At 37.7% G+C, this 13,741-nt stretch overlaps 1 protein-coding gene and 1 long non-coding RNA gene across 5 annotated transcripts in view; both read right to left on the reverse strand.

The window, feature by feature from the left end:
- Positions 1–4,953, reverse strand: part of LOC135362081 (uncharacterized) — a 28,593-nt gene extending 23,640 nt beyond the window's left edge. Inside the window, exon 1 of the long non-coding RNA XR_010406414.1 lies at positions 4,428–4,953. This is a non-coding gene — a long non-coding RNA (uncharacterized LOC135362081). The remainder of the gene's footprint in view (positions 1–4,427) is intronic.
- Positions 4,954–6,431: 1,478 nt separating this feature from the next.
- The window catches only part of TES (testin LIM domain protein), a 47,506-nt gene continuing 40,196 nt past the window's right edge, over positions 6,432–13,741 (reverse strand). For all 4 annotated transcript variants that reach the window (XM_045864372.3, XM_045864376.3, XM_045864375.3 and 1 more), the window contains 2 exons: positions 13,196–13,354; positions 6,432–7,703 (listed from right to left, as the gene is read on the reverse strand). In XM_045864372.3, the coding sequence (XP_045720328.1) occupies positions 7,515–7,703; positions 13,196–13,354 (348 nt within the window). In that variant the 3' untranslated portion in view covers positions 6,432–7,514. The remainder of the gene's footprint in view (positions 7,704–13,195; positions 13,355–13,741) is intronic.

Below are 13,741 nucleotides of genomic sequence, written 5' to 3' on the forward strand. Positions count from 1 at the left end.
CCCCAGCTTACCACACCTGGCCCATATTCTAAATTCTTTTAGGCAGATAAGGGGAAGGTAAAGCTTTTCCAAGTCTTTGGGCCTTGATTAACTTCGGCTCAAAATAATCCACATGCCAAAGTGGCATTTGAGGGAAGGCTCATTCTGAGCCCCTTCAGGACTAAGCTCTGATAGTAATTTCTTAGGCAGTGGGGTATAAATGATTCCTGTGGGAGAGTTCACAGCCTTCCCTCAACCCACTCAGTCTATTGAAGAGGATCCCAATTCTCACATGTTATGATAAAGGCCAATGTTTAGAATCTTAGAACAATTACAACCTCATAATAGCGATTATACAGGCCATTATTATCTAATATTTTTAATGGCTTTGACCTCCTGCTATTTGTATATTCTCTCATCTTGAATCTTATTTTCCCCATTTGGCCACATTTAATTTTATGTGTTAGAATTCTTCTATTCTCTCTAGAACATAAAGCACCATGAGAGCAAGGATTTTGTCTTGTTCACTACTTCGTTCCCAGTGCCTGCAGCCATGCCAGGCATAGAGCAGATGTTCAATAATTATTGATTGACTGTGAGTGAGTGCATGAATGCATGAATGAAGCAATGGAGAGAAGTGGACATGACAGAGTGCAAGAGAAGAGAAATTGGTAAGACTGGGGCTTGGGGGCATTGTGGAGAGAGAGCAGCTGGAGATGTAAAGAAAACAGGCAGGAGAGGAGTGGGAATTTTAATAAGTATTGCTGAGGGCAGTGCTATGTACTATGATCCTTGTTACCCCTTTTTAAAAATTCAAGTAAATTTTTTTCTTAACTTACTGAGCTATATTTCTTCTACTGATCCATTTTTTAAAAAAATTGACCAAATGAATTCCATATCAACTAGTGAAACTCTTACCTGGTTTTCATGACTTATTCATATGTCACTTGATTCATTTTGTTATTCACTATTTTGGAGGCATATATCATGTGTTAAGTGCTATTGGTTCCAGGGAAAAAAACATGAATAATATTATATTCCTGAACTCAATTAGGGCAATGATATAAGTAAACTAGTAGTATAGATCAAAACCTTTGTGGGAGCACAGAGGATGGGTCACAAACTTAGTAGGGTGTGAGAGTGTCGTGGATCAGCTTCTTAGTGGTAGCAACCTTTGCAGTCATGGATGTATGAAAGAAGTTGCTAACTTCAAGAAAGCATTTGGGTGTGGCTAGATAACAATGTATATGTATGGACAGTTAGAAAAAGAGGCTGGATTGCTGTTAGATTTTTAAGTAGGAGAATAGAAATTCCATCTTTGTATTACACTCTGGGAGAAGAATAAAGAATGAATCAGAACAATGTTTCTCAAAGTGTGGACCCAGATATCAGCATCAGCATCACCTGGGAACTTTTTAGGAATGCAGATAATCAGGCCCCACCCAAGACCTTCTGATTCAGAAACTCTGGGGAGTGGGGTCCAGCAATTTGTATCGAACAAGCCCTCCAGGTGATTTTGCTGCATACTAAAGTTTGAGAACCACTGAGTGAGCATGAGGGTGAGAGGGTGAGACTCTAAGCAGGAAGGCCTGATAGGAACTTACAATATCCCTGGCGAGAAACAGTGAGGTCATCAACTACAGTGTTGGTTATGGTATTAGAGAGGCAGGCATAGACAGATTCAAATAAATGTTTCAGATGGTCAGATAAGTCAGCATGGTAGGGGAACCAAGTAAGAAGATATAAGGAGGGAGGGAGAGAGAGAGAGAGAGAGAGACTTTGATAGAGGAGGTAACAATGACCTGTGACTTGAAATGGATCAGATAGATAGAATGAGATGGAGTGGGGAGAAAGCCAAGCAAAAATTTAGTAACCAGTCACTGCAAGAACTTCACAGTATCTCTTGCTGTAACTCCACATCATCTCTGGTCATTCTCTGGCATTCTGCCTAACAAAGATACCCCAAATGATGCCCCTGTCTCATCTCACAAGCCAACAGAAACCCCAAGCTTCAGAACTAAATAGCTGCCCAGCAGCCCTATACCCTATAGCTAAAGAATCTGAACTCTAATCATTCATCATAGTGATCCATAGATTCTGAACTCTAAATAATTATTCACCATAGTGTTGAGTTGTTTGCCAATTCAACAGCCATTACCCCTCTTCCTATTGTCAGCAAATTAATTTTGTTCTGGGTGACCATGTGCCCAGCCCTTAGGGTATGAATTATGATGGGATAAGTCAACCATACTTATAGCTTTCCTTTTTCTCTGAGCAGGTGACCTAGTTCTAGCCAAGAAATGGAAGGGTAGTTAAGTCTGCTGGGGGCTCCTGGAAAAGATGTTTCTCCTTGTTAAGAGAGTAAAATACCCTTTTGTCCCACCTCTGCTTTACACTTTGGGTGCTGTTATGTGAAGGATTGGCACTTGAGCAAAAGGACAAACTTGAGAGTGGAAGGCAATGAGTATGGGATGGCAGAGCAGAGAGATTAAAAAGAGCTTGTTCTGAGCCAAATTTGGACTAGCCTATGTCTTGTCTTTAAACCACTCCTGTTCGTAGTTACTTACAGCCAAAAGCATTCCTAATTGATTACTCATTCTTCTCTAGCAAACTACCGGAACTAACCTTGGTATGTCTCTCAGCTCTGTTTACTCCAGGCGTCTAGATTTTTTGGCCTCATTTGGAAATCTGATATCCATTCTGCTTTGTAAATCCCTTAATCTGGCCCTATCCCTTCCCACACTCCCTAACTTTACGTCTGTGTCCTATGAATTCCAACTTCTGTGAACTGCAAACTCCCTGTACTCTCAACTGCTTCATCTCCTTGTTCCAGCTGATAGTTATCCCTCATGCTCTGTTTCTTCTGTAGAATTCTCTAGTAGAGGCCAGTTATTTTTGCTCTCATACAGACATTCCAGAGGGCCTGTCGTGTCAGTGTCTTCCTCGTCCTCTGTTGGCATTTCCACTAATTCCTTTTTTTTCCCCTAACAAAATCACAGCTCTTTGAAGTATATATAGTAGATGGCCTCAGACTTTACCACCTATTTCTACCCTTAGTTGTCATCTTGAATCAAATTCTAGGATACCCCTTCACATTTTTTGATAACTTTTGGCCTCTGGCTCATTCTTCTCTCAACCATTTTCCCTATTGTTATTCTTGGTGACTTCAACATATTTCTAGATGTCTATCCTACACTTGGGCCCATTATTTCTTAGACTCCTCAAATCCAATGATCTTGTCCCCCATCGTACTCAGCTATAACTGTGAGAAGAGAAACAATCAATGGGACTCGGCCAGAAGAGCTCTAGATTCCTAAATCCAGCCCTCGCTTAAACTATATCATGATGCCTTCACAGTCAGTATTTATGGGGGCATCAACTCTAACGTCTCTGCATTCAATAATGGCAGACTCTAGTAAAGATAACTGGGCGCAAGTTGTTTTGTTATTGTCTGAAGGTCAAGATATTCTGGGGTAAAGTATCATTGAAGAAAAATCAATAGCAGCCTTCATAAATGTCAGCATAAAATGCTATTCAAAACAAGTATAAAAGGTTAATGATATTTTGAGTGTTTCAAAATACATTATCAGATTAAATAGAAGCTACAATGACATGTTGTTCCCCATGAAGAGACAAAATAATTAGCTAAAGCTATTTAAATATCTGATAAATATATAAAAAAAAGATTCAATTAATGAAGAAAGCATGTGTGTCGGGTTATGTGCTCAAAACACACCCGTATACCCCAGCAGAGTGGGTCCTTTTCATATCTGTGAGTATTCAGTGCAATCATCAAAGTTGTCATTGAGCATTTAAATCAGGAGAGGTCAGGAAGGGGCAGAGCATATCTAGTAAGAATCTGTGGTAAAATGCTATTTTATGGAGACATTGATGGAGTCATAAGTTTTCTGAGCAGTTAGGCGAATGCCCAGAAGACAAGTTCAGATATGCCAGGGCATCTTGAGGCAAAGGCTTAATACTGATCTTGGGTTATGGTGTCTCTTTGGTAACCATGGTGAGGCTGGATGAACTTAAACACTGCATGTTGGAAATTTCTTAAGAATAAGTCAATAATGAATCTCTTGCCGGTAAAATTGGGCCGAAATACTTCAAAGTCAGATTTGGAAATCTATGCTTTAAGATTTCAGGGTTACAGAAGTTTCAAGCTAGAGTTGATTAAAGAAAAAAACTTCACAGGCCCTCATTTCAGGAAAAAAAAAAGATATTCTACAACCAATAGAAAGGCTAGTGTGTCTTTTAAGCAACTCGTATTTCTTAATGGGATCAAATAACTGAAATCCACTGATTTCTCAAAATTATTATTGTATCCAAGGGTTACAAGCAAAATTCTGCTTAGAGATGAACAGGATATGTCCAGTTTCTATGAATGAGATCATGATTAATCATTCTAACATGTCAGATTCTTTTAATAAGGATAAATGTATTACCTCACCTCGGTATTCTTCAACAACCGATGTGTCAAAATCTTTTGAACTTCCTGGGTCAGGAAAGAAACCCCTCTGTTCTCAAGTACCCACTGCAGAGTAGGGCATAAGAGAATCAGAAGTCCCCGCTATACCTTTTAATATCCAAGATGGTGGCTTCTGCAGAAGGGAAAAAGACATCCCTTATTCTCTGTAGTGCCTTTATCATGGTTCATATTCTGCTATTCTTTTCCAAGTCTAGTCCTTCCAGAGTAGCTCTCTAGTGCTAACTGCATAGACTATGGTAGTTAATGACTTCTATATTGACTACAGAAAGGATAAGCTATATCTCTGAAAATTAGAACTTACATGGGATTTGGGTGATACAGATTTCCATTTATTACTTCCCTATCTTTTATTTCAAGGAGAGGATTTAACTTTGGTTCCTGTACCAAGTAAACCATTATTTAGAACTGAGGACAATGCAGAATATAAAATGATAGTGGAGAGTGAGGGGGTGAGCATATCCTAAATGCTAGAGGAAAAATAAATCTTAGAGAATCTAGTAACTATCTTATTCTCTTGTTATAGGACAAAGTATTTAAAAGACTTTTATTTCAAAAAAAAAAAAAAACCAACCTGATTCACAATTAAAAATAGCACTCATTCTATTCTATTACATACATTTCATTACAGTTCATTTTCTTATATTATAAGACCCAACTGAAAATAAGTCAGGGTAAAGGGTAAAACCCAGTGGCTGTGTATTTCCCAGGCAAAGTACTTTATTCTTTTAGGAAATGCCTAACATACATGCAATCAATATCTTGGGTAGTGAATGATGGATTTGGTCAGTTTTCTTAGGCGTCTAACATCCCCCAAACAGCTTGATTCTACCTCAGCCCCAGGAATGTAGGTTGTGCAGGGAGACATGTGAAGAGTGGCCATGTTAATACAGAGGGGAATTGTTTCAATTTATTCCCACTTAGCCATGCCTGGGAAAGTTAACTTGTTCAACTTTGTGGAAAAAATGGTACAGAAAATGTATTTGTTGCCATTTGAGATAAAGGTAAAAAGAACAAGCATAAAGTGATTTATAGACAATGATGGACATTTGTGATATAAGCATTTAAAACTGTATGCAGGATTAGATTACTTCTTTAGATAAAGTGACATGTGTTCAAGATACTTTCATGGCTGCGGAAGGCATAATGCAGAAGGAATAAATGTGTCTATCTGTATGTTAGTGATAGTATGTGAGGGTGGGATGGGATACGGAATTTAGGAAAAGCACTATCAGCCAAATAATCATGAGCTGGGAAAAAAAAAAAAATCCAAAGCAAATTATTCTGAGTATGTGTCATAGAAAACCACTACACCCACTATGACAGGAATACTTCAGACTGAAAAAAAAGAAGAAATCTCATGATCTGCTAAACTAGGAAGAATTCATCCACTACTATTCCACATTTGCTTCCTTTTTCACAATAAGTAGCCATGGAAAAAATTGTTAGAAAGCCAAAAAACAATTTAAGTAAAAGAGCAGTATTTGTTAGATTCACCTCAAAAGGATATAGCTTACCCAAACTTCAGTTAAAATGACACTTTTCTGAAAGACAAAACTCCTGCATGAATTGAAAAACCAGCAACTTAAATTTGTTGTTTGCTTGATTTATTTAAAAGTGTCATAAAAGGGGCAACTGGATGGCTCAGTTAAGCATCTGATTCTTGATTTCAGCTCAGGTCATGATCTTAGGGTCTTGAGATAGAGCCCTGTGTGGCGCTCTGCGTTGAGTGTGGAGCCTGCTTGAGATTCTCTCTCTCCCCTTCTCTCTCTCCAAAAAAAAAAAAAAAAAAATTTCATAAAATGTATCCCTTCATAACGAAAAGCTGTCTTGTCAGAAACAGCTTTTATTATTGTTTGAGGCTTTATCTGTGGAGACAACGCCCCCTGCTGTGACAAATGCTCAACTGCAGATGGAATTTTTTTGTTCTCTAAGGGAAAGGCTATGAAGAATAAAGGTACAATTGCAGAGGTGAAAGAGACTTTATTTTGAATATACGTATCATTCATTCAGTTTCATTTTTATAGTGCATAGCTATATATGGAAGTATATAGGGAAAAATAAACATTAGAAATATCTAAGGATGGAAGTATATAGGCAAAGAAGACTTTTGATATATACCCTTGAACAGGTTTAGAAGCATCATACAACAGTATCCATTAGAAAATAAGTTCATGCAAAAAAAAAAAAATCTATCCAAACCATGGTAGGCAAGTGCAATCAGTACAAGTGATAGTTTCTTGGGTACAAAAAGTATACATGTTCTTTGGATTGAAAACATAAATGAATGGCTTGACTTTTATGTCCAAGCCAGAAATCATCTACAGAAGTAAAAAGCGGATGCCACATGTGACAATAAAGTATTTAAGGCCACAGATAGAGGTCAACAGCTTACAAAGAGAATGCTGTGAGGTAAGGCAAGTTAAAAAAAAAAAAAAAGAGAGAGAAATGCAATAAAGCTACCTCTGCCTAAATGAGAAAAGAGCAAAGGCATTAGAATGATAACAGCTCTCTGTAGTCTGCTGCGTTTCTCTTTTCTTTGTCAAAAGAATTCACCTAGTATCACTACAAAGTTCAGTGAATAAGATAAGGCAATAAACGCAGAGCCTTGGCATTAGGGCAAGTTTAATTTCCTTTCATTTTACACAAGAGCGGAAGAAGAATATAGAACTAGCAGTGTGCATCTTTCCATTTCAGCACACTAATTTTTAAGTGTTCATATATATATATACTTTTTGTTTGGCACAGGGGGATGGGCATATGAAGATTAATTAAACCCAAGCTTCCACCTCCAAGATTTTACATGTGGAAAGCTAAGGAAAGATAAAATTCTTTACTGTTTTAAAAATCAAATGCTTAAAGCAGGTTTTAAAAATTGAGATGAAAAAAATTGATAAGGAAAAACAGCAAAGAAAGATACTGAACAAAATCTCCTGGTTTCCTTTACAGTTTCTTTTTTTCCATTTATTTTTCCAAATTGCATTTTACAGTAGAAATGCAGACCATTTAGGATAGCTATGGCTCAATATTGCTTGGTACTTTCCTCTTAAGACATCATCTTCTTACACTCCACTGAACAGAAAACCATCCCTTCTACTGGCATGAACTTCTGCCCAATGAGACACTTGCTGCAGCACGAACACAAAAAGCACTCTGTGGACGCATGCCAGCTGAAATTGTTGTAGGTCACCCGCTGCACTTCAGGGTCAATGGCATTGTGGCATCCTTGACATACCTGTTAAGTCGATTACACAAATAAGAGAAGAGGATGAGAGATCAAACTGTGATGGTAATATTTTCATGTTAGAACAAACAATACCTTTCTTTCAGATGGTAAATTAAACTGAGAATGGCCACTTCAAAAATATGTAACTGAGAGTGACCTTCCAGTTAATCCTTTTAGGCAACCACTGTTAATGGGCGTCTATAGGCTGAGCACTATGAGAAATAACAGGTGAAGACCGAAAAGGTGATTTGGTGCTTATAGGATACCCCCATGGTGTTTGAAGCAGAAAGTCTTGGATGGCAAGTTTCAAAGCAGTTTCATTCCAGTGTATTCTATTTTAGTAATTATAAAGAAGTTTTATGATTTTTCCTATAATACCAAATGCTGGTGAAGATGTGGAACAACAGGAACTCTCATTCATTATTGGTGGGAATGCAAAGTGTATAGCCACTTTGGGAGATCGTTTAGCAGTTTCTTAGAAAACTAAACATACTTTCATCATATAATCCAAAATTGTGCTCCTTGGTATTTACCTAAAGGAGCTGAAAACTTATGCCCACAAAAACTTGCACATTGTTATTCAGAGAATCCTTATTCATAACTGCCAAAATTTGGAAGCAACCAAGATATCCGTCAGCTAGTAAAGGGATCCATACACTGTGGTACATCCAGACAATGGAATATTAACCAGTGCTAAAAAAATGATAGGAGCTATCAAACCATGAAAAGACATGGAGGAACTTTAAATGCACATTGCTAAGAGAAAGAAGCCAATCTAAAAAAGCAACATACTGTATGATTCCAACTATATGACATTCTGGCAAAGGCAAAACTATGGAGAAAATAAAAAGATTAGTGTTGCCAGTGGTGGGATAGGGAGGTGGGAGAGAGGAATGGGTAGAGAACAGAGGACATTTAGGGCAGTGAAAATATTCTCTAAAATATTATAATGATGGGTATATGTCATTTGCCCATTCTATACCTTTGTCCAGACCCACAGAATGTGCAACACCAAGAATGATCCCTGAGGTGAACTATGTACTTCGGGTGATTATGATATGTGGATGTAGATTAATCTTTGGTAAAAAATGTAGCATTCAGGTGAGTGAGGTTATATATGTGTAAGTGTAGGGGTTATATGGGAAATTGCTGTGTCTTCCTCTCAATTTTGTTGTAAACCTAATATTGCTCTTAAAAAATAGTCTTCAAAAAGATTTTTCCTCACTCATTAAAGCTTTGAAGTAGTAATTTTACTAGTCTTACCTCTGACACATGAGATTATTAACATCACTAATTTCTAGACAGTATGAAATGAAAATCATGTTCAAAATAATTAAGGACTCAATTAAAAATACTGACAGTGTTTGAGAATAATTAGTTTGCACTAAAAATATAACTTGTAGTTAACTGGCTTCTGTTCTAAGTCATAATTTATGTATAATCTAATATTGTAAAACATTAATACTTTATTCTCTGTGGAATTCAGTGTATGTTATGTACAAATAAGTATATGGCACACACTCACATCCACAAACACACACGGTTTTCTTCTTTAGCTGAACAGGTATATAAAGAAAATAAGTGAATAATCCTCAATATTTTAGCAAAAAACAAAACTACCCTATCAAGACTCCTAAAACACTAGACAGTCCACAGGTCTTCTTGTTTGTGCATATTCTGAATGAATGTGACTATCTAAAGTTTTTAAGTATTTAATAATAAGTAGATAAAGCAACAAATTGACCTGGATAGGTCATTCAGCCTGAGCATCCCTACTTGAAAAGACCTTAAAATGTGGCTGCTATTCAGTGGGGAAACTGGTTTAGGATGTGAAGTGTGAAGTGAGTCCTTGTTACAAATATCTACTTCAAACATGCAACATACTTTCTATGCTTTTTTTTTCTTTTTTAGATTTTATTTATGTTTGAGAGAGAGAGAGAAAGAGAGAGGCAGAGGGAGAGAGAGAGAATATTGAGTAGGCTCCATGCCCAGCGCAGAGCTGAGGCCGAGGTGGGCTCAATCTCACGACCCTGAGATCATGACCTGAGCCGAAATCAAGAGTTGGACACTTAACCTACTGAGCCACCCAGGCACCCCAACTTTCCATACTTTTTAGAGCTACATGGCTTCTAATTACAGAGATTATAGCTGCTTAATTCCCATGTTATGTCTACCTAGTGTTTCCCGAGAAGCAAGGGAGATATTCTCTTTCCATGATAAATGCACCACTATTTCTGAATACAACAAAAATGGGTGTTTTAATTATAAATGTGCTCTTACTTTGTAGCTGTATCATGAAAGCAATTGCTTTTGCATATATTCATATTTTGTAGATTTGTATTTAGAATGTTGTCCTTTGCAGTTTTCTGTTTCATATTAATTTTTCAATGTTTTAAACTTTTTTGTATAAAATAGAAGCATTTCACATTTTTTTTTTTTTAAATTGCTTTTAGACCATGCTTTTCGACCATGACCTATCTTGTTTATCTCGGCCCTCTAACAATATTTGTGGATCTTTTTATATCTTTTGAAACTCATATTTTTGTGATTTAAAAAAAGAGATAACTACTCTTCAATTATATGTAAAATTAAAGAAGTTGCTTAGGTTAAAAAAAAAGAAACTAATGAACACCCTGAATGGTATAGGAATTTAGGGTTTGTGGTTTTATATAATTTAGTTTTGCTAGTAATTTGTCATTCATCCCAAAGTCTGACATATAGTCCCAGCTAAAACTTACTGCCCCTAATTCTTTATAAATCTGAAAGCTGCCTAGGCCTCATTGAGGGTCTGGGACATGATGTGCTTTACCACTTTCTGCCTGGCATTTGATTTTTTCTGGGTTCTTAAACTTCTAATATTTCAATTCGTTCTGATTTCCTTCAGTTTCTCCTACTTCTTTTAGTTTATTTGTATACACAGTGTGAGAAAATTAACACTTATTGTAATGAGCTCTCTGGCAGGAGGTTCCTGTGAAGTCTCAGAGATGTGAACTCAGGGGGGTGGGCATTTGAGACCAGAATTCCAGAGACCATTCAGAGACAAACTAAGTGTATTTCCCACTATCCTCTTTCTAAGTTATTTTTTCCCCCCACAGAAATTCCCTGTTTTGAGTTCTTGCCTTCAGGTCTACAAACAATTTGTTTGAAGATTAAAAGATCTAAGCAGATTGATAACCCTGAACTAGACAATCTTCAAAATTTTACATCATTTAGTATGTGGCATGGATAGCTCTTTCTGCCATTAGCTGGTTTGTGCAGGCAATGGAGAGAGTTGTTCATTTTAATTTTATACAAAGGGCAATAGTACACCTTACTGGGAAAGTAAACTTTCTAAAAGAAATCATGCCACATTATAAAGCTAAATAATTTACAAATTTTCTGTGTTTTAATAATATCTCTGGTTATTCCTCTCTATTGGTTAGTTACAATGTAATGAAGAGAAGCTTGTAACAGTTACCTAAAGCAGCTTCATTTGCTTAAAGCTTTATTCAGTATTTATTGAGTATCTACTGTGCTGTTCTAGTGTTAGAAATAGAAAACAAAACAGACAAAATTCCCTGCCTGCATGGAATTTGCATCCTAGTCCTTGAGACCAAGGTCACACAACCCTACAATAAAATACACATTATGATAACCATCTACCTTTAAAGAAACTGTAGCAATAATATTTAGAGAAGCGGTTTTTAACTAAATTATGTACTAGGTCACATGGTGATTCATTATCCTTTTCCCAGGTATAAGGAGGCCCATGTTGATCCCAAAGCAAATGAGAAATATTAGAAGACAAAGAAGTCACTTGAACATTTCCTAAGGGCAGACACTGAGGGCATGGAAATAAAAAGGCAAGCTCTATCCACCAGCTGCTTATAGTCTAGGGGAGGAGACAGAGGGGTGGTATTAATTACACATAGATGTGCCCCATGGGAGCACAGAGAGGCATCCTAGCCAGAGAAAAAGGGGTGGAACTTGGGGGGGGGGGAAATCAAGAAAGGTATTCTAAAAAAGCTTGCCTCCAACTGAGTCTGGGGGAACATACAGTCTAGGGGAACATACACGGTCAGGTGAAGCGGAGAATGGGTGCATGAGACAAAGGAGTTAGTGTGAGTAGAAGACCAAGAATGGTGCGTAAACTAGAAAATGAGTAACTTGTTGAATATGATTTGGGTTGGGTAACTAGTAGAACAGGCAAGAAGGGGCTGGATCTGTTAAGCCAAGTCTTAATGATTAGGTTTGCATTTCAGGAAGATTTATCTTCCTTCATTATGGAAGGTGGCTTTGGACAAGATGAAGAATGGAAGTGGGGAGACCAGATTTGAGGGCACTACAATAATCCAAATGATAAAAAATAAAGGTCTGCAGTAGAGTAGAGTTGTAACTGTGAGGATCTGAGATTTATGGATGAGGCAGAATTGATGGGAAATGACGAATTATACCCAGGGAATGGATAAAGGTTGAAAACTGGCACTGGCATCAAAAATTGTTACCTTATTCGCATAGTACCACACCCCTAGAACGATATAAACACGTCACTGTGTTCCTTAGCCGGGAGCCTGCTTTACGTGATAGCTCTGGGGAACTTTAGTACATATTTTCCTGCTTATAAAGAAGTAAATGTCTATCATTTTAATATCCCTTGGATTCAGAACTTGACTATATATGGTCAACTTTCTTTATCTGTCCTTCATCTAAATTGCTTATCTCTTGGCCATTATGCAATAGCAGCTCTGTGTAAGCAGGGTAGAGCCAAGAAAAAAATATACTTTCACATTAAATATTTGAATGTTTGGCGGATACAAATAAATCTAAACACACAGGTCAAATTTTGTTATAGTCAATCAATTCAATGAGGGTTTAAGAAACAGGCATTGTACAGTCTCCAGGTTTAAAAAAAAAAAAAATGAAGCCACAGTGGGGGGCTCTAGGAACATGAACAGAAACCATAAACACTCAAACAGCTAAAGAATGCAAACAGCTCCTAAAAAATCTTAATGTAGGGCGCCTGGGTGGCTCAGTTGGTTAAGCGACTGCCTTCGGCTCAGGTCATGATCCTGGAGTCCCGGGATCGAGTCCCGCATCGGGCTCCCTGCTCAGCGAGGGGTCTGCTTCTCCCTCTGACCCTCCTCCCTCTCATGCTCTCTGTCTCTCACTCTCTCTCTCTCAAATAAATAAATAAAATCTTTAAAAAAAAAAAAATCTTAGTGTAAATGGACCGTGATCTGTACGATGAGAACCAATCAATCTCATTCCCATTAAAAAACTTTTTTTTAGTGGGGATTTGATGACTAAGTAGCACTTCTAATCTATAGTGTAAACTGTACAGATAGAAATCTTGAGGTGGCTCAAGATACTGTTTTTGAGTTACCTGGATTTTAACACCCTATGGCAGGAATCGCAGGTTTCCTACTTAAGCATAGTCCTTTCTGTTTCTCATTGGCTTAAATAAAGGCAGAGTGTCAAGTCCTGCAGCAGGTCAAGCAACCATACCCCAGGATGCTTCTTACCACAGCATGATTCTTCACATAGCAGGGCTTGCACACGGGCTTGTCATTGACCATCACGTATATTTCCCCAGCTAGGATGTTGTCACAGTCAAAGCAGCAGAAGTGTTTCAAATGCCAGTTTTGGTTTTCTGCCTGGGTGTACTCATTGCTGAATATCAACTGGGAAGAGGGCAAAAATAAGAGGAATCATGTATTTTCCTTTTTGCTATAGATGAAAAAGCCAGGTTCTGTAGACCAATAAGGGATTTAGATCCATAAGTAAAATCAACCCACTTTCCTGGGCTCAGTCTGAAAATAGCCTAATGTTTAAACTCAGGTTATTATTTAGTTTAGTCCAAATCACTCTTCTGTGTTCCTGGACAGTCTTGCATTGTCAACACAGTTAACACGGACACTCTCCGAATGACTGAAGTTAAAAGTTGTTTTCCCACTCAACTCCTCTGCATGTAAAGAAAGAGACTGATGCTTGGTGAATTCATGTGGGCTTTCTGCCAGGACAGCCTGGTGCGGATGGTCAGGGGATGGACTCTATGGGGACACCAGAAG

This window comes from Mirounga angustirostris, unplaced genomic scaffold, assembly GCF_029215605.1.
Source record: "Mirounga angustirostris isolate CCGP_5_RB_7025 unplaced genomic scaffold, mMirAng1.0.hap1 SCAF_12, whole genome shotgun sequence".
Taxonomy (NCBI): Eukaryota; Metazoa; Chordata; class Mammalia; order Carnivora; family Phocidae; genus Mirounga; species Mirounga angustirostris.